Genomic DNA, 22,082 nt, shown 5'->3' with positions numbered 1-22,082 from the left:
CATTCCTGCCTATATGTACTATAGATATTTTCATTTTATACATGTTTAAAATTTATATTGTATTTTTTTTTCTATTTTATAATTATGGTTCTTGTCTATGCACCTATACACCAGTACACCAAAGCAAATTTCTTGTGTAAACCTACTTGGAAATAAACAACAACAATAATAATAATATCAATACGAAAACCCATTGTATTTAACCATGTTTTACAGCTGGGGTCTCTGAGACCCCAAACTAAACTAGTGCGTAATTTGTAAAGATGTGATGAAACCCAAACAGCAATAGGATTAAATAGTTTTGAGGTACTTGTACATTACCTGACTATTCCCGTTTTATACTACTTTGTACTTCTACTCCACATTTCAGAGGTAAATATTGTACTTTTTACTTTCTGTGACAGCTATGCTTAGTGTTTACTCTGCAGATGGAGATTTTACATACAAAACATGTAATCAGATAAAAACAGAAAACGAACGAAAAGCCTACAGATTAAACTACCCAAAATGTACAAAGTAGTTGAAATTAGCTCCACCTTGACCAGTTCCAACATGACAAGCTTTTAACATGTTAATGCATCAGTAATAATAATCAATTCATATAACATAATAATATAACACAGTTCTGCATCATGAGTAGTTGTACATTTTGCTGATATACTTTGTGGTATTGCTACTTGGGTAAAATATTTGAGTACTTCCAGCACTGTGTTACCATATGATTTACAAACATAAGTACATATAAATACAATATTTCATGTAATTTATGTAAGATAAGAATGTTCATGAGCTGTGGACACAATCATGGGCAGTGTCTCAATACACAGTTGTTGTTCATATCACTAGAAACACATTATTGACTTTCTGCGTTTAAAAAACGTAGTATTCCTACTTGAATGGAGTTATGCTGTAATAATTGCAAGGCCACTTTCAACAAATTGTGGATTTAGTTCACAATATCCATGATACTGCAGTTGTATGTGGGGAACACCTGGTAAACATTCCCACCTTTACTGAGGCAACTGACAACTGAAAGTAAAAAGCAGGTCAATTATTGGTTATGACCTTTGATCACTGACTTTGATTCACTTGAAATACAAACTCAGTCAGCTCTTCCTGATTATGGAGACCAAATTGATTCAAACACCATAGGATACAGTCTGAAATATACAAATTTTATTCAAACGTACTTTCAAATTTGAACAATATTCAGTAGGATTTAACAAAGAGCTATGTATCTGAAAATCCCCATTGGATACAGTAGAAAAGAGTATATATATATATATATATATAGGAATAGCACAGATTTAAAAAAATATCTGCATAGCCAGAAAGAAGACCCACAGAACCCAAAAGGAAATGTCCTTGGCTTTTGAGCAAGGCTGCATACAATATGATCTTTTTCGTGCACTTTTGCTCATAAGGATTCAATGAGACAAAGGAGGGGACAATGCCAGACAGCCTGACTACACCCATGCAGGTTAAATGCATTAATTGTGGCATAGCCCATGTCCACAGGACACAGTAGATGTTATACGGAGATCAAACGTTGTGGCACTCACACCCTCTTCTGTATGGAGTTATGTAATCATAATGAGTAGCTCTTCATGAACAAGCTGGAGACGTCAAACCATTGAGCGACTGTGGAAGCACACACACACACACACACACACACACACACACACACACACACACGCGCACACACACACACACACACACTTGCCTGCTCATTTACCAGTCTCTGAAGCAGCACCAAAATGACTAGAATATTATCACGATGTAAACATTTGTGGTTTTGATTGTATTATGGGAAGGAGTAATGCTGCTAGATGATCAGTGTCTGGCAAGACACAATTGTCAGTCTGGGGATACGGAGCAGTTCTCCACACCAATTCAAGTCATACTGAAAATGTACAAAATATGTGCACAGAAACAACATACTTGTAATGTGAAAGTGTTTCTATAACATATACTGTATATATATCATTATTGTCAGATGTTATTCAACCCATAAAAGTACCATAAACATTAAAGTTTGAACAGTGGGCAAAATTAACAATGGCACTCACGCCCTCTTCTGTATGGAGTTATGTAATCATAATGAGTAGTGCTTCATGAACAACAAGCTGGAGACGTCAATCAATCCATTGAGCAATTGTGGACACACACACACTCACAGACACACAGAGACAGACAGACACAGACACACACACACACTTGTGGTTTTGATTGTATTATGGGAAGGAGTAATGCTGCTAGATGATCAGTGTCTGGCAAGACACAACTGTTGACAGTCGGGGGATACGGAGCAGTTCTCCACACCAATTCAAGTCATACTGAAAATGTACAAAATACGTGCACAGAAACAACATACTTGTAATGTGAAAGGGTTTCTATAACATATATCGTTATTGTCAGATGTTATTCAACCCATCAAAGTACCATAAACATTAAAGTTTGAACAATGGGCAAAATAAACAATTGGGTTATTTTTAAAAGGAATAAATTATAAAGATGATATATACAATAAGGATATTTACAATTAAGTTTCAAGATGCCAATTGATTTGCTATACATGATGTATGCATATGGGAATGCGTTCTGGTCTGCCTCCTACAGGCTGAAGGAAGGCATAGCCATACTCAGCACAGGATCGCTCTGTTGCTCATTTAGCAACACAGAAACAGAATATCTCCAGTGTACGATTGTGCACAAAGATGCACTAATTAGGGACATACTGAGGTTGATAAAAGATAGAAATCTGCATATTAATGAAGGTTAGGACTGAAAGGAGACAAGAAGATTCCCCTGATTTTAATTTGAATGCTTGAAAACAAATCAGTACCTTGAAACCTTTTCTGGTAAGTCGGTTGGTACAGTACACAGGTGCGGGATCCCAAAACAGTGGATTATCCTTTAAGAAGAAGAACTGCTTACACAACTCAAACTTCATTGTAAGAAAAGTAGAGTAGTAAAATACACGTTTACGCAGTAGAAGAGAGTACAAAAGAGACTTTCATTGGCACAAAAATCCTTGCAGCAGAATTCTAGTCGTCTCCATTTCCATCCTGAGATGACCGTTAGTGATCAGTAGCCATTTGTTTGTAAGAAAAGTCAACAATTAGAAAATAGAGAGATAGACTCTGCGTCTTCTCTTCTTTGAGTTGAGCTGTATATTGGTCACAGCGATAAACCAATTTGTCCTATTGGCGAGTGAGACTACACTCTCGTACTAAATCTCACAGCAGTGAAACACTAGCCGAAATGTTGTACAGGGGAAGCATGATTGTAAAAATAAAATATTTTTACCTGAACATATTCCAGTTGATCCAGGTCTAATAACCAAATAAAGCCCAAAATATCCTGGCAAAGTATTGTAGTAAAGTATTATTGTCCCAAATAGTTACTTGTCAAGTGGCAAAATGGAAGACAGGCTCCGAGCATGTGTGTTTCCCAAAGAAAATGTAGTAAAAATAGACATCCTGAAGTGGTGCTTTCAGCAGGGAAACACTTATTATCCAAAATGTATTCTCTGGACTACCATGTTTGACCCATATGCAGTATTTTACATAGTCATAGCCTGGGGTCAATTGCAGTGTTGAAGCTGACAAACTAGGTGAGTTAACAAAGGAAAAGTGCATGGGAAATGTATATTATTAGGGCCCCTTACAAACTCTAGGAAGGTAGAAAAACCGGCTTGGGTGTGTAGGGTGTTGATTTCACTGAAAGACAAAAATAACACAGTACTGTAGGATAAACTCAAAATAATACCACAGTTTAGTCTTTTACTTTGAAAACATTGCTTCAGAGCTGCTGACATGTTGGAGAGCATGACAATGACTTTGGAAAGAGGCAGGAACTGAATGTTGCAGATTGGTCGGATGTCCCACTGATACTCCTTAGAGTTACTGATTGTGCCCAGAATGCAGTCGGCTTTCTGCCCCGTTATACTGTACATACATAACCCTCACACATACTTGTCCATGCACTCTGTATTAGATGCACATGCTCAGTTTTGCACATGCATGACGCATGCACATTTCCACGTGCAGCCCAGTTACAAGTTCTCTCCCGGCTGGTACTGAGGCTCCGTGGAGGTGAAGTAATCCTCCAGGAAGCCCTGCAGGTACTCGAAGGTGGGCCTCTCCTCTGGCTCTTTTCTCCAGCAGGTCAGCATCAGCTCATGCATGGATTCAGGGCACTCTGCTGGGCACGGCATCCTGTAGCCACGCTCCACCTGGTCCAACACCTCCCGGTTCACCATACCTGGGAGAGCAAAGGTATGATGTTAGTCACACATAATCACACTTTCAATCATACGTTTGCTTATGACCATCAGACCCAAATGGAATCTTCTTTTTTTTTTTTTTTTTCCACAGTTTTCAGCGGTGATCCAGAATGAAAATCTGCAGAATTTTTTTTTACGATTATTTTTGGGCATTTATTTAACAGCACAGCTGAAGACGAAGCTGCGGCCGCTGTGGTAAGGACTGAGCCTTGGTACATGGGGCGCACGCTCAACGAGGTGAGCTACCAGGGCGCCCCAAAATCTGCAGAATTCAGTGGACCGTGTTTCTGCTTGGGTAAAAGATATTTTAACATTCTCGTGGAATATTCTGCTAAATTCCGTGTCTGTAGATTCCATATGGCCCTGCTTATGACTAATAGGCCTATGTCACGCAACAATTGAAGACCGGAAGAATGTCTCTGAGTGGGGATATGGCTTTTCTGGATAGCTTTTTACAATAGCGGAGCCCGATAGATACTGCCGAACCAAGTCTCTCCGCAACCTGCCTGAAGTCACCTACGATGATGTGGTTCGGATTGTAAATGAACACTCTCAAAGTAAAAAACATTTTTGAAAACGGCAAAAAAGGCAAAAGGTACAAGACCGTGTACAGAAACTATCATAGACTTCAATGGTAGAAGCTCGCTCTAGCCGTTCGCGGTTTCGCGGGTACGGTAAACATTTCTATGGTAACAGCGAGTTGGACCAATCAGAGACGTTGCTGTTACGCTTAGGATTGTGGGTAGTGTAGTTTTTCTCCATAAGATCGCGGATAAAACATGTTGACAACAAGGTTGATTTCATACAGACTTATAGATTCTACAGGAGCAGAAACTTTCGTTTCACAACCACGTAGCTCGTGGTCAGTCTACCTCGGATGGTTTAGACATTATGGCTGATAATCTAAATCCTTATGGAGAAAGGGACTGTTGACCAGAAGTTCTGATTCCCTACTCCGTGTTCTGGAAGCAGGAAGGGTGACATAGGCCTACAGACTCCGAGTCATGAATGTTGATGCTGTTGGACTGGTGGAACATGTTGGTAAAAGCACTCAACCTAAAATGCACAGGTTGATCTCTCAGAATGAAAAATGTCGAAAAGAACCAGATCCTTGCCTGGATAGGGCACTCTGCCTTTGGTGGCCAGTTCAGTCAGCAGGACCCCAAATGACCAGACGTCGGATTTAATGGTGAAGCGGCCGTACAGAGCAGCCTCAGGAGCAGTCCACTTGATGGGAAACTTGGCTCCTGCAAGAGGACAGGTTTATCAGCAAGTTAATATGAGATCATGGTAGCACAGACAGACACATCACATCAGTTGCCTAAAATCATAAAGTTTCCTTAAACACTTTTATAACTACAGGTGCTGCATCTGTCGTTCCCAACTTGGGTGTTGGGACTGAAATCTGAGTTGTCATGAGATGATTGAAGGGATGAGAAAGAAAACCTTTTTTTCATTATTGTCTTTGAAATACTGGATCCTTTAACTTCCTTAGATCTAAACACAAAAATTAGACATTCTGAGGGAATAATCCCTTTGGTTGGACTGCTCATAACCCACATACACAGCACGATACCCTGTAATGTGGGGTCACAAATAGATATGACTTCGATAAAACATAAATAGGATGTTTGGCCTTTATTTGACAGGACCTTTGAAGACAGGAAAGAAGAGAGAGAGAGAGAGAGAGAGAGAGAGAGAGAGAGAGAGAGAGAGAGAGAGAGAGAGAGAGAGAGAGAGAGAGAGAGAGAAAGAAAGAAAGAAAGAAAGAAAGAAAGAGAGAATGACATGCAGCAAAGGGGGAAGGAGAGGGGGAATAACATGCAGTACAGGCCGCAGGTCGGAATCGAACCTGGGCCACTGCGATAAGGACTGAGCCTCTGTACATGGTGGTACGCTCAACCAGGGCGCCCCATGACTTCATTTTAAGAGGTAACAATATAAACAGGTGGGGAGCAAATGTGCTACATAAAGAAACAAGTGTGCAAAAAAAACAAATTCTAAAAGCTAGCAACACCCTCCTGTGGTCTTACCCTGCCTGGCAGTATATTCATTATCCTCAATGAGGCGAGCCAGACCAAAGTCAGCCACTTTGCAAACCAGGTTATCTCCAACCAGGATGTTAGCAGCTCGCAGGTCTCTGTGCACGTAGTTCATCCTCTCCACATAAGCCATCCCTGAAGCAATCTGAGAACGACATATAGCTTTGTAGTTGTCTACACTTAAGGAAAACACCAACGACAGTATCATGAAGTGATTTAAATTATGCAGCAGCAAATTATTTGTGCTGACCTGTGAGGCCATGTCCACCAGCTGGGGGAGGCGGAGCATCTTGCCCATGTCACCTTTCAGGAAATCCAGTAAGCTACCTGTGGGCAAGGAGACATACCGACGGTTAGTGTAACACTGTTGGAGCTGTTGTGGTCATTTCAGCGTTTATTTAGTGTCCAATTCCTCCTGTTATTGCTAAAGCGTATTTAATAAAATAAAGTTCCATTTTGTCACAATGCTATCTGCATGGAGAGAGCTGCTCGGGTGCGTAGAAAGTGTCCCTCTGGTACTGTTTTATTTTTTATTTTTATTTTTTTCAAAACAAAATGGAAGTTTAAAAAGGTTAAAAGGAATCTGAGGCACTCGAGAGGGTAAAGTTTAAAAAGCCTTTAATATCTTCTTGGCTATAAAGTCATTAAAAGAAGCCTACACGTTTCAGCCATTAACCATGTAGCACGTTTATTTTTTTACTGATCATTTTTTGGGCATTTTTAGACCTTTATTTGACAGGACAGATGAAGACATGAAAGGGGAGAGAGAGGGGGAATGACATGCAGCAAAGGGCCGCAGGTCGGAGTCAAACCTGGGACCGCTGCGTCGAGGAGTAAACCTCTATATATGGGCACCTGCTCTACGCACTGAGCTATCCGGGCACCCCATGTAGCATGTTTTTAAAGACTTTATAGCGAAGAAAATGCTGAAGGCTTTTTAAACTTTACCCTCCCGAGTGCCTCAGAATCCTTCAACCTTTTTAAAAGTTACATTTTGTTTAAATGAATTTGTTTTTGCAGGCAGTAAATGCCTCATAGCTTGTCTTGATTTAGTTTTGCTCCCGTTATACACAGGTATTTTACTGCCATTCAGTAGGTACGTTCACTCAAACTAGGCTACAATTATTTGAAAAACCACAATGACATCACTTGTTTCCCGAGTTCTACGGTAGAAATGTGTGTATATGTGAAAGTCGATGCTGACCTTGTCCCATGTACTCCGTGACGATGTAGATGGGCTCTTCGGACACCACAGCATAGAGCTGAACCAGCTTTTCATGTCTCAGCTTCTTCATGACCTGAGCTTCCTGGAGGAAGGCCTCAGGGGACATCGTGCCCGTCTTCAGAGTCTTTATCGCCACCCGTGTTGTACCGTTCCATGTTCCTGATGAGCGATGAAGGTCACAGCAGTATTGCTTGTTACACGGCAATCAATTCTAAGATTCCAGCATAGAGTGGCGTTAAAACAAATTTCCAATACCACTGCTAATGACACAACAATGCCTTAGCAGTGGTTTACAAACAGTGGTACCTGTACACCATGGGGTACTTCTGCAGTAGCCAAAGATTGGGAGTAGCTATAACACCTGAACACCAAATGTTACAAATATGAGTATGTAAAAACTATCTATTAAAAAGCAAAGAAGTTGTTAACAGTCATGTGATGGATAAATGGTTGAAATAGCCAAAAACATTGGATAAATGGTTAAAGCATTCATCTTCTCTAATTTCAAAGTGGTACATGTAGGCTACTGATGCAAACAACCTTAACATTGACAGGTTTTTTTTCATATCTCGTTCAGTTTCCTCTCGATAAATTTTGAATTCTGCTCTGAAGTCCTTGATTTGTGTTGTGATTGAGTTTTTCAGCTCAATCATCAGTTGTAGAACTTCATTGTCTCCTGGCGTTTTTGTCCGCGAGGCTGTCGATTGTTTTTCCATCTTGTGTTTCAGTCATTCTTTTTCATTTCGCCTTTTTCGTTATTGATCCAGATCGTAAGTTCATTCCCCTTCAAAGAGATCTCGTGCAGTTTGTCTTTTTAATTCTGTGATCATTATTATTTGTAAACGTTCGGGCTTGGAGGACGCCGTTTTTCAGCATGCCGCTCTCATGCGCGCGACCGGAAGTCGACAGTTCAATTGTATGAAACTACATTTTGTAAAATATCTACTTTCATATCATTAACGGACCCAAACAGAATCTGAAAATCGGCAGAATTTAGCAGACCTTTTTTTCTGCTTGCAAGGGGAGAAGTGGTAACATTCTGAGTTCTATTATTATTATTATTTTTTAATTTGTTTAAAATCTGCAGAAAATTCTGCGTCCTAGATTCCAGAACATTTGGAACATGGCGTGTGGTGTTGATGAAGTTAAGCTGATAAGGCTGTGGGGGTAGAGTACATCTAACAAAAAGGTTGGTACCCACAGGCCTATACAATGTACAGTGTAATGCACATCCAATTACAGGCCTTTAATTAAACATGCTAACAGTGGTATTTATCAATCAAATCCCATATCACAAAAGACAACTGCCAGCTGTACATCTGCTGAGGAACAATATTGATGGATGTTTATTGCCTTTGATCATCTGTTAAACTGTCCAGAGTCATGAAATACAGTATTTCCTTACTGAGCGGAGGGATGTCAGTTATATGCTACAGCAATGACAAAAGCATTAGAGAGAAAAGAATGAGATCCAATGCACTTTTGGGGTAAAGATTTGAAAGGAGTATGGAAGAATTTAACTCTTGGTCGTCACGTTTTTTAATATTTCACTGGAAGTGTGTAGTGTGCCTTGAAACTTTCCTTTTCAGTGATCAATAAAACACAAATGTCTCCACAGAAAAACCAGAAAACCAGCAGCAGCTTTTGGAGATTTGTTCGAGAAAGCACGGCTTACCCATCCAGACCTCTCCAAAGCAGCCCTGTCCGAGCTTGAGGTCAAGGCGGAGGGAATCTCTCGGGATCTCCCAGGCATCCTTGGATAAGCCCTGAGTCTGAGGCTTCAGTACCGGACAGACGTCTGATAGAGTGTGACACAGCCCATCAGCATGCTCTGGGGGACACGACACAAGACACGGAATGTGGGAAAAGAAAATCCATCCTAATCACAGAATATTCTTCTCGGTGTACCAGAAACGCAGGCAGTGTGTGACTTAAAGGATAATTTCGTTGTTTTTTTTCCAAACTTGGACCCTAGCTTACAATTGGTCCAGTATTGAGCGAGAACGCTGTAACGGGCAGCCACGAACCGGAACTGAAATGTGCATCGTCAGTCCACTAAAAGTGCTGTTTTTGTCACTGAAAGGCTCAGATTATTATTCTAAGTGTCTGACAACATTATGGAAAGGATCCCTACAGATATAGACCTTTTTGTTATAAAGTAAAGTCCTTTTTGTTCAACCAGAAACAGCTCAGAAATCACTATTACCAAACCCACCACACTCACACACAAATTTAAATAAACAATCCTTTTAGCGTATATAGAGCCAGCATATTTTCACATGTAAATTAGTAAATTATGTGTTCATTTCATGTATTTGATAGTTTTATTTGGTTTCTATCGACTTTGAGTGTATTTTACGATGATAAAATTACTGTTTATTTCCATGGAGTCTGGTGGGTTTGGCGATAGCAATTTCGGGAATGTTTTTATGTGGACGTAAATTGAAGGTGCGCAATTGCCCAAAAACTTGTAACTTGTTTCGCCACTGCCGGCTGCAGCGATGTAGCTTAATACTGGACCAATTTCAAAGATTGTTGTTCCCATCAGTCACTTAGACATAAAAACATAATTAATAAGGTCCAGGTTGAAAAAAAAAAAAAACGAAGTTACCCTCTAATAAACAAATATGACAACATGAACTGACTGCGATAGTGGTTGACAAGCTGCTGCAGGTTGCTGAACTGCGTGCGGGATGTGATGTAGAAGCCTCCGCTGTCCAGCTTCCTGATCTTGTAGTGCTTCACATTCAGCCCTTTAGTGTTGTCATAGTCCAACACAGACAGACAGTAGGCACCTGGCGAGAAGAAGAGCAAATGTGATAATGCATGTGGTGGGGGAGGGGGGGGGGGGATATACTGCAAGAATAAATGATTTTAATAATCTGGACAAAAATATAAAAGCAAATTAAAAATCGGGGTGACACGGTTGTTTGCATGGATATAAAAAGGAGAAATTAGGCTTTGAGGTTTTGGTGACAATGTGCTCACTACGCCACCAGAGGGCAGTGTCAGTTGGGTAGAAAACAAAATGGCATTACAGAGCGGCTCAAGGCCATGCCTCCCCCTTCTCTGAATGTTTGAACTGGGTGATATGGCCTATGGTTGAACAGTCTTCATCCTCAGCTCCACATTGACCTAATTCTGTCGGGCTCACCCACCCAGTACCTCCACACTGACTCCTGCTCACTCTACTCGCCTCCCCTCCATCCCTCCCCACCTTGACCCTTTTCTCATTCTATGCAGAGCTACAGTATATAGCAGGGCTGGGACGATATGCTTTTGTCCCGATTCGACTCTCTCCCGATACATGGGTCAGTCTGACATTTATTTCAGTTGTAAAGAAGTACATAACAGGGATTTTCTGCATTTTCTGCTTTCGGTCCGTTTTGCTGGAAACGGATACGTAGTCGCTATTGGTGGTACCGTAGTCTCGCATTGCCAGATCTTCCTCCACAGCGCTGTGGAGGAAGGTCTGGCTATAGATATAGAAGGTCTGACAGATAGTCTAGCTAGCTGTCTGGATTTACCCTGCAGAGATCTGAGGAGCAGTTAACCATAGTCCTCAGAAATCCACCGGAGTTTAAAATTACAACACAAAGAAAGCGGAAGGAAACGGACATCAGCTGAAAAGACATGCATCTGGCGGAATTTCCGGCGGCACCGGAGCAATCGCGCAAGTGGAATGTGGTGGATATAGACTAATGGTACCAAAAACAGAAAATATTAAAGTGAATCATCAAAAAAAAAAAATATATCGATCTAGGGAAATGAATTGATTTTAAAAATTGTCCCAAAAAAAAAAAAAAAAAAAAAAATCGCGATACTACGATTTTTGATTCCAACCCCCACCCCCCCTAGGACATAGAAATCCAATAATAACAAACTACAGGAATCCTGTAATGTACATGTGTACACAAATCACACACACAGAGCTAGCTTAACCCGTGGGGACCATGTTGCTGCAGCCGCAGAGCAGCTGCCTATTAGAACTATCTCCAGTCCCACAGGCGTCACATCCCACTTTCCCCATCTGCCTGATTGGTCCCTCTTCTGTACCCACACCGCCACACGACGCAGCGGGGTGCACACTGAACAGCAGGGTGTCATGTCTTAATCCTAGGCAGAATTTGCTTTCTTCTCCTTGGTGCATTTTGGTAAGACAGATCTGAGATTCAGATCAAGTTCATAAAAATAAAAAAAAAGAACACGAAGGATCCTACAAAAACACTACTACATTTGAAAAAATGCCGGTAATCAATGGTATTAGTCAAAATTCTATTTCCTAGACAAAAATGTTCTCTGGGTAGGATTGTATATCATTAACTAAATAATTAGATCTACTGCTCCAGGTCCCCTTTAGTATAGTTCTACTGTTTAATAGAACTGGGTATTTTCTGCTATATAAGCGTTTCAGTAAAATTTCAAAACTACACTAAAATTAGAAATAGAAATAAATGTGGACTTTAACTCAAAACTTTAAACTCAGTACTCAAATAAAAATGTCATGTTGCCCTAATCGTCCTTCGTACATCTTAGTTTGGGGAATATTAACACGTTTTTCTACAAAACCCCTTTCTTCATTTCTTCATTTTAAAGCATGTGATGTCGAGAACACATTTTGGTCGAGACTTGAGACGTACTGAGGTTTGGTACCCAGCTCTACGGTCTATATAGGCAACATTAATGAGGATTCTTTGTACAGTATTTGGCTCCACACACTTACCTTTGGTGGTCTCACTCTCTCGAACCAGGAAAGTCCCTCTCCTGTTCTCTAAACTTAGCAGCAGCCTCTCGGAGTCGCGGCGAGTGATTCTGCCAAAGTACCACCTGGCGAGGTTGAGATAAAAAGAAGATGGGACACACAGGAGCAGGTTGGTGAGGGGAAGAAGATGTATGTGGGTGGAAGAGAAGAAATGACGAAGTGAGTGGTTGCTGATGGTTTTTTTAAGAAAGTGCAGTGAAACGCTATCTTTGCATTCCAGATGCAATGCATACTAATGCCTACAGTGCAACAGCTGCTTACCTGGACTCTAGAGTCAGTCTGAGATGACTGCAGGGGCAGGAGGAAAAGTGAGAAATTGAGTTGTTATAAAAGTATAAAAAGTAGTTTGTGTGGCTTGACTGTGTAAGCAAGCAGGTTAGCATGTAAAGATCTGCAGTGCATGTCTCTCCCAAGAGTAGAAAACAGTAAATGTACCACAGTCATTCAAAGGAATACTTCCGCATTCTGGGAAATACGCTTATTTGCTTTCTTGCCGAGACTTAGATGCGAAGATTGAGATCACTCAAATGTCTGTACAATAAATACAACACTACAGCCGGAAGTTAGTTAGTTAGCTTAGCTTAGCATAAAGACTGGAAACAGAGGGAAACAGTTAGCCTGCCTAGCTCTGTCAAAAGAAATTCGCCTACCAGTGGGTAATGAGCGTGACTATTTCTCTGAAGGGCGCAGTGACTTCCAGGAGTCTTGTCTTAACTGTGAGGTTGCCAGGCAACCAGCTGAGACTCCAGGAAGTTGCCCTGACCAGCCAAGAAATAGTCCCACACATAACCCCCGCTCAAACCACAAAATGACATTAAACAAACGAGATAATAGTGTGTTAATAGGTTTAAGTAGGCAGACGTCATTACCTTGGAAAGAGGCCAGGCAAGCAGTGGTTTTCAGTCTCTATGCTAAGCTAAGTTAAGCTAACTGGCTGCTGGCTGTACCTTCCTATTTACAGAGAGTGGTATCTGTGTTCTCATCTAACTCTTAGAAAGCAAATACGTGTCGAAATATTCCTTTGAATTCTCATTTCAAATTCACATTGAAGATAAAAAGCAAAGAAAAGTCTTAAGAATCAAACATGCGAGTGGTATTTCTTTCATGTGCTTGATGAAAGACAGATACAAGACAGAAAAAAAAAAGTTTACTCTTCTGCCTGGATGGAGTCAGATGGAGCCACATAATTGCTGGGGATATAACCGCTCTCTCCGGTGGTGAGGGAGCGCGCCAGCCACCAGTCGCCTTCTCTGCACAGATGAAAGGATAACACACAGCTTCACCGAGGCTCATCGCACATCCACCACGCAAATAAAACACTCCGTCTGACTTACAGGGCTGGTGTTTATCAAGCATCTCAGAGTATAAATAAATTGTTGCTGATCTCCCACCCCCCCAACGTTAATTGAGCTCTTTGCTCCCGGAGAAGCTTGATAAAATGCAAGCCCAGGCATCTCTACTGTTAAAATATACATTTGGAGGTTATATAAGTATTAAAAAAAACATGCATTCGTGTGGATATGACAACAGGGAGGGATGGTGCTTGTATGCTACTTTATCATCAGGGAGTGAGTAGCTTTGCAGCACAACATTCACTTCAGAGAATCCAAATTAGGGCTGCTCGATTACGGAAAACAAATCACAATTTAAATGTTGATTGAAAAACTGTGAAACGGCTGTGAAATTTCCCTAAATACTTTTCCCGTTGAACTTTTTGAATACCCCTTAAAATACATTTTATAAAACATATATTCGGATGTTAAAATAGTATTAAATAATAAACACATAATAAGATCAACGGTTGCAGTGCCCGTTCACAATCTGTTGAAAACAATAAATAAATAACATGCAAAATGTTTTTTTTTCTCGATTACATTGTTTTTGTGATTTGGAGCCAAAATCGCGATTAAAATTCAATTAAATGCACAGCCCTAATCCAAATTATGGTTTGATTACCTTAATTGCCTCCATTAACCTGAATTGATTACAGTGCTGCAAGGCTTTGCACCAACTTCCCGTGACTACAGTGCTGAGGGCTCATGGGGCATGGGCAGAGTTATGTGGTCGGTCGGTGCCTTCCTAGTGAGGTGGTATTACAGTGCAAAAGTGCTGCATATGCTTCAGGTGATACAAACACACAGGCAGACAAACGGCACATTCAGATGCAATTCCAGAGAAGCTTCACAAACCTGCAGTTCACCTTCCTCCTGTAAAAAATTGTGATTTTTTTTTTTTATGGAGAAATGGAAGGAGAGATGAAAGGGAAATGGTGGAGAAGAAAGGGGTTAAAGAAAATACAGAGAGCATGTTATGAGCAGTGGAAGAATAGCAGAGTACACAGAACAGACTTATAACACAACCAATACAGTTCATAAAGCAATGAATGTAAAATATTGAAACCATTACATAACTTGCAGACGAAAGAGGCACAATGATGAGGCAAAAGGGTGAAAAACATGCACGGGGCACAATATTATAAAAGATTGTCTATAACTAAAGTAAGCGCATTACGCGCTGCATGAAACGGCCCACACTTCCTGTCTCCTAAATGGGCGTGGCCTCGTTTGAAAGTGTACACTTCATGGGGATGGATGAAAAGTTAGTGTATAATTAATTCATATTTTTCTATTGCTAACATTACATATTTACACAGTTAAAAGACATATTTAGCATCATGAAAATTGTTAGGGCGTTCACGGACATTAGCTGACGTTAGCTTCTCTGTGTTGTCAGATCTCGTGAGAGTTTGTTCCTGAGTCAGAAACAAGTCTGGAACAAAGGTAATTTACTCCCGATTCGTCTGAAAAATGCCATTTTAGTGTCAGAATGTTCCGGAGATATGTGACTTGTGAAAAATGAGGTCCGATATTTACTTTGGTGACTATGGGGCGAAATAATCGCTCGTAATCTGCGTTCACGTTCACTTTTCCCATTGGAATCAATACACTCAGGACCTGCCGCTAGTCTCCTAAAGAGGCGTGGCAGTGGAGCAACCTACGTGACACAGATACAGGAAATTACTCTGAGTTGGGGCGTCTCGGTTCTAAACCGTCTCGGATGTTATCACAACAAAAGCCCACACAGGTCACTGTGCATGGCTATATCATTTAATTGGACCAATCAGACAGCTAAGACGAGCCTGACTGACACCTTATTTGACTGTGATAACCCGTTAACTAGTCTTAGAGATTGTTAATGGATTCTGGGTGTACTTGACCCAATAATGACCCAGGTCTTTGGCTTAAGGGGCCAGATGCAGCGATAATCCTCTATTGTCCTCAGCTGCTGCCTTCTAGGTCAGTAGTTTGTTAACGGGCAAGCAGCACTGGGGGTGCAGCACTACAGTATATGGTTCACTGCACCTCTATTGATTCATAGAGCAGGCCCATATTTTATAAAAACAAGCATGACTCCTCTTAAACAGGTTAGATTTGGGTTTTGGTAACTGGGTCTCGCACTGTGTCTACTTCTCAGAAAAAAACAATACAAATAGCCATGTCCTTACTAAGGTGGGCTGAGCAGCGAGATGTAGTCAGTTCTTTGTGAATTAAGCAAAAAATTGTGCAGAAATGTGCCAGTTGACACGTTTCTGCGAGCGCTTTGTGAGGGAAGCCCGTTCCTATGGTTACAGTGGGTCTCAGAGAGACGATAAGTGACATGCATTTCGGGGTGCAAAGCAGCCAGCCAAACAACTGAGCAATAACTCAGACAGACAATCTGTGGACGTGTCTATGTGCAGTTATTCCTCATCATTTACACAGTGTGTGTGTATGAAATACGTGTTTTTGGACAATTCTTGAGTGCGTTTGTGTGTGCATGTGGCAGAGATGGATTAAAAAAAAAAAAGGGCATGTGATGGTTTTTTGTATTTTCCTTACGTGTTGTTGACTATCTGGAGGCGTTCACCCTTCCTGAATGACAGGTCTGAGGCCGTTCTAGACTCATAGTCATACAAGGCCACGAAGGTTGTCACACCTCCTAAAAAGGAGAGAAAGTTTGGCTTTTACCAAAGACATACGGTACATACAGTGCATACAGTACAGTTTAAACAACCCACACAACAAACCACTACATCTAAAAGCCGAGGTTCTCACCTGCTAGTGTGATTCTGTTGGGAGAAGTGACAGTATTACTGTCCACACCTCCAAACAGGGCCAGCTCTGGGGTACTGGTCGTCGGCTGATTGCCACCCAGACCTCCATCTATAATAGGACTACGATTGGGTGTTAAGGACTGTTGATTGGAGCTGAGGTAATGGCCGCCAGCTCCTCCTCCAGAGCTGAGGTTGCCTTCGATGCTGCGGGTTCGTTGGCCAACATCCTTGGGTTTACTCTTGGATCCCCCCATAGCCAAGGCCTGTGGTGCATTCAAGGACAGAGATAAAATGTCTGAGACTGTAGGTTAAAAAAAGAAAATGGATTTTCAAGGCACAGTAAAAGATAAATTACATCATTTTTGCATCAGATAGACTTCCTGTCATGCGTAATTTTCTCAGAATACATTCTCAGGAATAAATTCCTCTGACTGCAATAATAACAGCTGCAGAAATCTTTAATTTTACAACAGACCAGTGGATAGTTTATCTTCAATTTTACAGTATTCCGATACGTCATTTCAAAATGCTTGTTTGGATTAACGCTAACCAGAGATGGAATGGAGACCGCAGCTCTAAACCCACTGAGACACAGTGTCATGTAGACCACATGAACCAAAACCTCCCAACGGACGGTGGTGCAGCTGCCACTCCTCGGTTTCAACACAGACACGAGATCCACTTCACTCGAGTGCCACCAGCTGAGCACATACACACAACAGACATGTCGCACATGCTTGCATGCACATGTCTCAGACACAGATGCACATACAGAGACATCAGCATTTTGTAGACTCATCATAGTCCAGAGTCATCGTAGTCCATACCTTTATTCAAACTGAACATTTCCAAGATAAGTCAGTTTATTTATTAAGTACATCTCCCACCAAACCCTATTTACATTCACACCACTTTAGTCATTAACAGGAAACTAAAAAGTAGCTACTTCGCTCTTCATCTATGTAGAAGTGCTGTAGTAATTAAATGACTCACCAGGCCCAAACAGAATCTGCTGATTTTTTGTTTCTGTTTTAAGGGGTGATCCAGAATGAAATCTGCAGATTTTTTTCTGCTTGGAATGGAGATGTGTTAACATTCTGAGTTTTATTTTAATTATTTTTTCATTTGTTTAAAGTCTGCGGAAAATCTGTAGAATATTCAACAGAAATCTGCTTCCACATATTCCGTGTGACCGTGTTGCTCACCAACAATTATGAAAACCAATTTATCATTTAAATAATTTGCAGCCACACTTACAGCGCTGAGAGGCTGTGCTTAGGCACAATGTTGCTAAACCCAGCATGTTAACATGATAACATGATAATGTTAAAATGTTGATGTTTAACAGGGGAAATGTTCACCATCTTAGTTTAGCGGGTTAGCATGCTAACATTTGCTAATTAGCACTAAAACACTAAGTACAGCTGATGCTGACGAGAATGTCATTATTTTTTAAGGTATTTGGTCATAAACCAAAGTATTGAACAACATTTTTAGATGAAAAGTCAAGGGATCACCAAAGTTATTGGTGGTGGTGATGAACGGACTGATCAGCCAACATTGTCGACTGTTCGGGGCGAGTGTAGGATTCCTCAGTGTAAAACAGCATTCGGCAGCTCAGCTTTCTCAAGTGTGGCTATCAGACAGTGGAATAAGTTGCCAACTGAGCTGATAACACTTATAAATTTTAACATTTTTTTCATATCAGGCCAAAAAATGGCTTCTTTTAAAACAAACATGTTCACATAATGTATAGTAACTGATGTATATGGGGGAGCATATCTGTAAATGAATGTTGATAAATGAATGAAGGGTATGATCATGTTAATGTTGGTTTTGGGATAAATGTGTTATTAAATTTATTTGTTTGACATCAGCCTGCCCAGGGACTACAGGTGGAAATTAGCACAAGTGCTACAACCTGGTAAAATGGATCTCTCCTGTCTAAGGTTAATGTATATTGTACATTGTCCCTGTTTTAAATAAATAAATGCGAAAAAAAAAAAAAAAAAATTGCAATCACTAGAGCCGTGACTGACACGGCTAAAAATTGGCAAACATTCCATAGCTCTAGCCTCTCAAATGGGAGGATTTGCAGTTTTGCACAGTAAATTGAATAGCTTTGGATATTGGATTGTTGGTCAAATTGTAGACGGCCTCATGAACTCTGACAAACAGTTGCCTATTTACACATTCAGCAGACACAAATTGACATCATCATTCATTTGGAGACATGTCTCTGGCCACCTGACAAACATAAGTTCAATATTAATTGAAAAAAACACAACAGTGAAGTTGCGGGCCGCAGAAACCAAAACAATTGCCCGAAAGATGCTAAAACACTCTAACTTGTGAGAAATGTGAGTTGGTAACTCTGTGATTTCATCACTACAAATTACACATAGCTCATCTGATCCATTGTTCATTTAAAATCATTGATTTGTGCAGCTTTAATGGAAACACATAATCAACACATGGATTGATAATGAGTTGTATCTCCACTGTGCAGCCACTGATCCATTTATAGGCTCTATGTGGATCACAACACTTAAGAGCACGTTGCTTGAACATGGCTTTAATTTTTATCATGTTGCTGACTGTTTAACCAGTGAAGTAGTTCTAGATCGATTTAAAATCAGTGTGAGCATTAGTCAGTCATCATCACATGATAGTGTTGAACATCAGTAATGGACAGAATTTTAGATACTCTACCAAGAGACCAAATGAGAACAAACCAAAAGGTCTTTTGGATTTGGACTCTGTCTCTTCATTACTAAAGATTCGCCGCCTACTCGGGCTGATGAAGTGGCTCTAATAACAGCTTAGTGGCGGGAAATCATTACACTAAGCCAAGGATAATTTAGAGACTCAAGCCTGTGCTATCGTGGATAGATATAGCCACGGGGGTCCACTAGGAAATGCTAATTTACAGAAAACACTATAAAAGGTGGGGTGGCTTGGAAGCCCTTCTGGTAAGCAGAGGAGCGTCAGAGTGCACATGAGTAGTATCAGGCTGCTCAGCCTTCTGCTGACATCCCCCCAACTTGACTGTTGCTATTTAGGAAGCCAAGCATCTGTTGGATCTGACATTGGAGTCAGCTAATGCATGAGCCCACTCTCATTCACAGGCAAACAGTCTAATCCTAAACAAGAGACAAGCTACAGTACACAAGCTGGCAGGCATGCTCGCAGTCAGAGCAATGCAGTGACATATGGTGGAAAATGTGTGGCACAAAGAAGTTATCTAACCACACAAGGGATATTAGTGAACTGGTTCCTGTCGGTCATTTTTGATGCTTCCTCATTGACCCCCCTTATTTCAGACTTGCAATCTTCTGGGAGAGGGGAAGCAGAGACGGATGGATGTACAGTATGACCAAGTGCACATGTCAGCAGTAGGAGTTGGAATGGATAATATCTTGATACAGCAATTCTGCGATAATGAATATATTGCTAGACAATCCTATAACGACACATCACGATACATGCTATGATATAACTATAACTATGAATACAAAATGCCCGTGAAAAGTGCAGGTTTTGTCTCTTTTTTTACTGCAAGTCCAAACGGCACAATTCTGCAGCACAAGTTTTTCAGTCTGTACATTAAAATTACTAGCAACTATGGGTCCAGAATTTGGACTTACAGGACAAAGATATGTTGCCGTTTCGATATTGTGTCCCACCCCTAGTTAGCAGTGATGCAGCTCAGAGATAAATATTAAAACACGAAAGCGGCAGGAGAAATGAAAGTACGAGAAGAGTGAGGAATGGCAAGGGGAACATAGCACGGGGGTTGATTTTGGGTTGGCATCATGAATGGGCGAGATGGGGGCGGAGTGAAGAGGGGTCAATAGGGTCGGACAGTCGATATCTCCCGCCGGGGCATGTCTGCGTAAAGGGGGTCGCATCACAGCAAGTGTAACATAGCGTGCTGTTGTGTTCACACACACACACACACACACACACACACACACACACACACACACACACACACACACACAGACAAACACAGACACACACAGACACAGACAGACACAGACAGACACACACATAAGAGAGCAGACATAAAGGTGACGGGTGGCTCAGGGAACTGCTCTTTGTGTGATGTGTGTTCTCCGCGAGCAGACTGGATGCATAGTTAATAAGCCATCGGAGGAAGAGCACAGCTAAGACGCCGCCTCGCTCATCTCCAGTTGTTAGCTGTGGAAAAGATTTCCCCCGTTCCACACAGATGACACTTTCACTTAAGGGATGTCGCCTTAATGATACAACTCAGATGGTGCTTAAATAAAAAGTGACACTTGCTGACACGCTGAATTTGCTTGTAGGACAGCAGCTGTGCATGTAACATGGCATCGAATGTGGTGAAAAAAATTTCAGGATTAAATAGAATTTCGTTCCTTTGGCCAACAGCGTCCTAATACTGGGACCCAGACAAAGACAATGAAAACTCACAGAAAGGGAAGACCAAACTAAGTGAACGGCAAACAGAGCACTAAGAGAGTCCCGGACCTTTACTTCACACTCAGTTTGCAACAGAGCCAGCTTTTGTCGGCTCACAGCAGGCGCCATAAACAAGACACAGAAGTGGCCTGTGGCTCGCGGGCTGCCAGATCTTAGCGTGTTGTAGCTCTTAACAGCCGGCAGGAAATATGGAAATGAAGGAAGTCATGAAGCCAAACAATGTCATGTCTTGCAGGAATCATGTTTGTGTGAGTATCATCAGTACCTAATGGTAACGACAGCCTAATTCTGGCCTAATAGAGCTGAGGTACTGTAACAAGCACCCACTGTCTGGGGTGGTGGGATTTGCTTAATTATGCATAAGATCTGACAATGAATTCCAAATCCTTCAAGTCTCCTGGGCTTTTGGTAAATGGGAATAGTCTTTAAATATTGCTGCGTGGGTTGTTTTCCCCCTACAGGATGTTGCATATCCCCATTTTGCTTGCTTTTTCCATTTGATATGAAAAGAAAACAATTACAAATCTCTCACTGGTATCCTCTTATTGAAATAAAAGAAAGGAGGTGGTGTCATTCCTCTATGAACAGGCTTTACTGATGGAGTCTTTGTCAGTGAAGGATCATGACACTGGCCCATCCCCAACAACACAGGCTTTGTAATGAAGTCTACTGTGCTCTGACTGGCTCGTTTACACAAAAAAAAAATTCTTTTCATATTTTGGTAAGGATCAAAAAGTCACGCACATCATAAGTGAACAAATCTTGCTTCAGATGCTCTGTATGCAGACTTAACGAGACATTTCCACTACAAAGCTGAAGCAAACACAAAGAAATACTGAGGAAAATTGTGAAACTCTGCTATGTGAAGTGGCATGTCACGACTTGTATGTTGTGATGACAGCTACAGTAGACCCCTCACTTCCAACAAACGGTGCTGATATATGGATTGGGCATGTACTGACAATCTACCTTCACTAAAAGACCCGTCTTTGATGCCACAGGCAGCAGGTTTAAAGGTCACAATTAAGCCTTTTCTGTAACACTAGAATTACAACAATGAAACTGTTGTCTTAACACTTAGTAGGAAAAACAAGTGCTCCTGTATAATGACATTCTTTCACGTGTCCCCGTTCACATATGATGATGGATCGCTCAGGGCAGGCACACTGGGATTAGTCTAAAACCCTCTGCATTTATTCCTCTGA

The 22,082-nt window shown here is 41.2% G+C and overlaps 1 protein-coding gene across 4 annotated transcripts in view; it reads right to left on the bottom strand.

The window, feature by feature from the left end:
- Positions 1–2,772: 2,772 nt before the first annotated feature.
- The window catches only part of src (v-src avian sarcoma (Schmidt-Ruppin A-2) viral oncogene homolog), a 38,842-nt gene continuing 19,532 nt past the window's right edge, over positions 2,773–22,082 (bottom strand). Inside the window, exons 2-14 of one of the 4 annotated variants that reach the window (XM_031290511.2) lie at positions 16,412–16,673; positions 16,196–16,295; positions 14,507–14,524; positions 13,469–13,567; positions 12,579–12,605; positions 12,279–12,382; positions 10,201–10,350; positions 9,231–9,386; positions 7,535–7,714; positions 6,581–6,657; positions 6,322–6,475; positions 5,404–5,535; positions 2,773–4,266 (exon numbers count right to left, since the gene is read on the bottom strand). In XM_031290511.2, coding sequence (XP_031146371.1) covers positions 4,058–4,266; positions 5,404–5,535; positions 6,322–6,475; positions 6,581–6,657; positions 7,535–7,714; positions 9,231–9,386; positions 10,201–10,350; positions 12,279–12,382; positions 12,579–12,605; positions 13,469–13,567; positions 14,507–14,524; positions 16,196–16,295; positions 16,412–16,664 — 1,659 coding nt within the window. In that variant the 5' untranslated portion in view covers positions 16,665–16,673 and the 3' untranslated portion in view covers positions 2,773–4,057. Of the gene's footprint in view, positions 4,267–5,403; positions 5,536–6,321; positions 6,476–6,580; positions 6,658–7,534; positions 7,715–9,230; positions 9,387–10,200; positions 10,351–12,278; positions 12,383–12,578; positions 12,606–13,468; positions 13,568–14,506; positions 14,525–16,195; positions 16,296–16,411; positions 16,675–22,082 lie in introns of all 4 variants that reach the window. The other 3 variants (XM_031290513.2, XM_031290512.2, XM_031290514.2) reach the window with 3 other exon arrangements.

The sequence above is a fragment of the Sander lucioperca genome, chromosome 12 (assembly GCF_008315115.2).
Source record: "Sander lucioperca isolate FBNREF2018 chromosome 12, SLUC_FBN_1.2, whole genome shotgun sequence".
NCBI classification, from domain to species: domain Eukaryota; kingdom Metazoa; phylum Chordata; class Actinopteri; order Perciformes; family Percidae; genus Sander; species Sander lucioperca.
The sequence above is the reverse complement of the archived record's forward strand: the minus strand, read 5'-3'. Positions and strand labels throughout refer to the sequence as shown.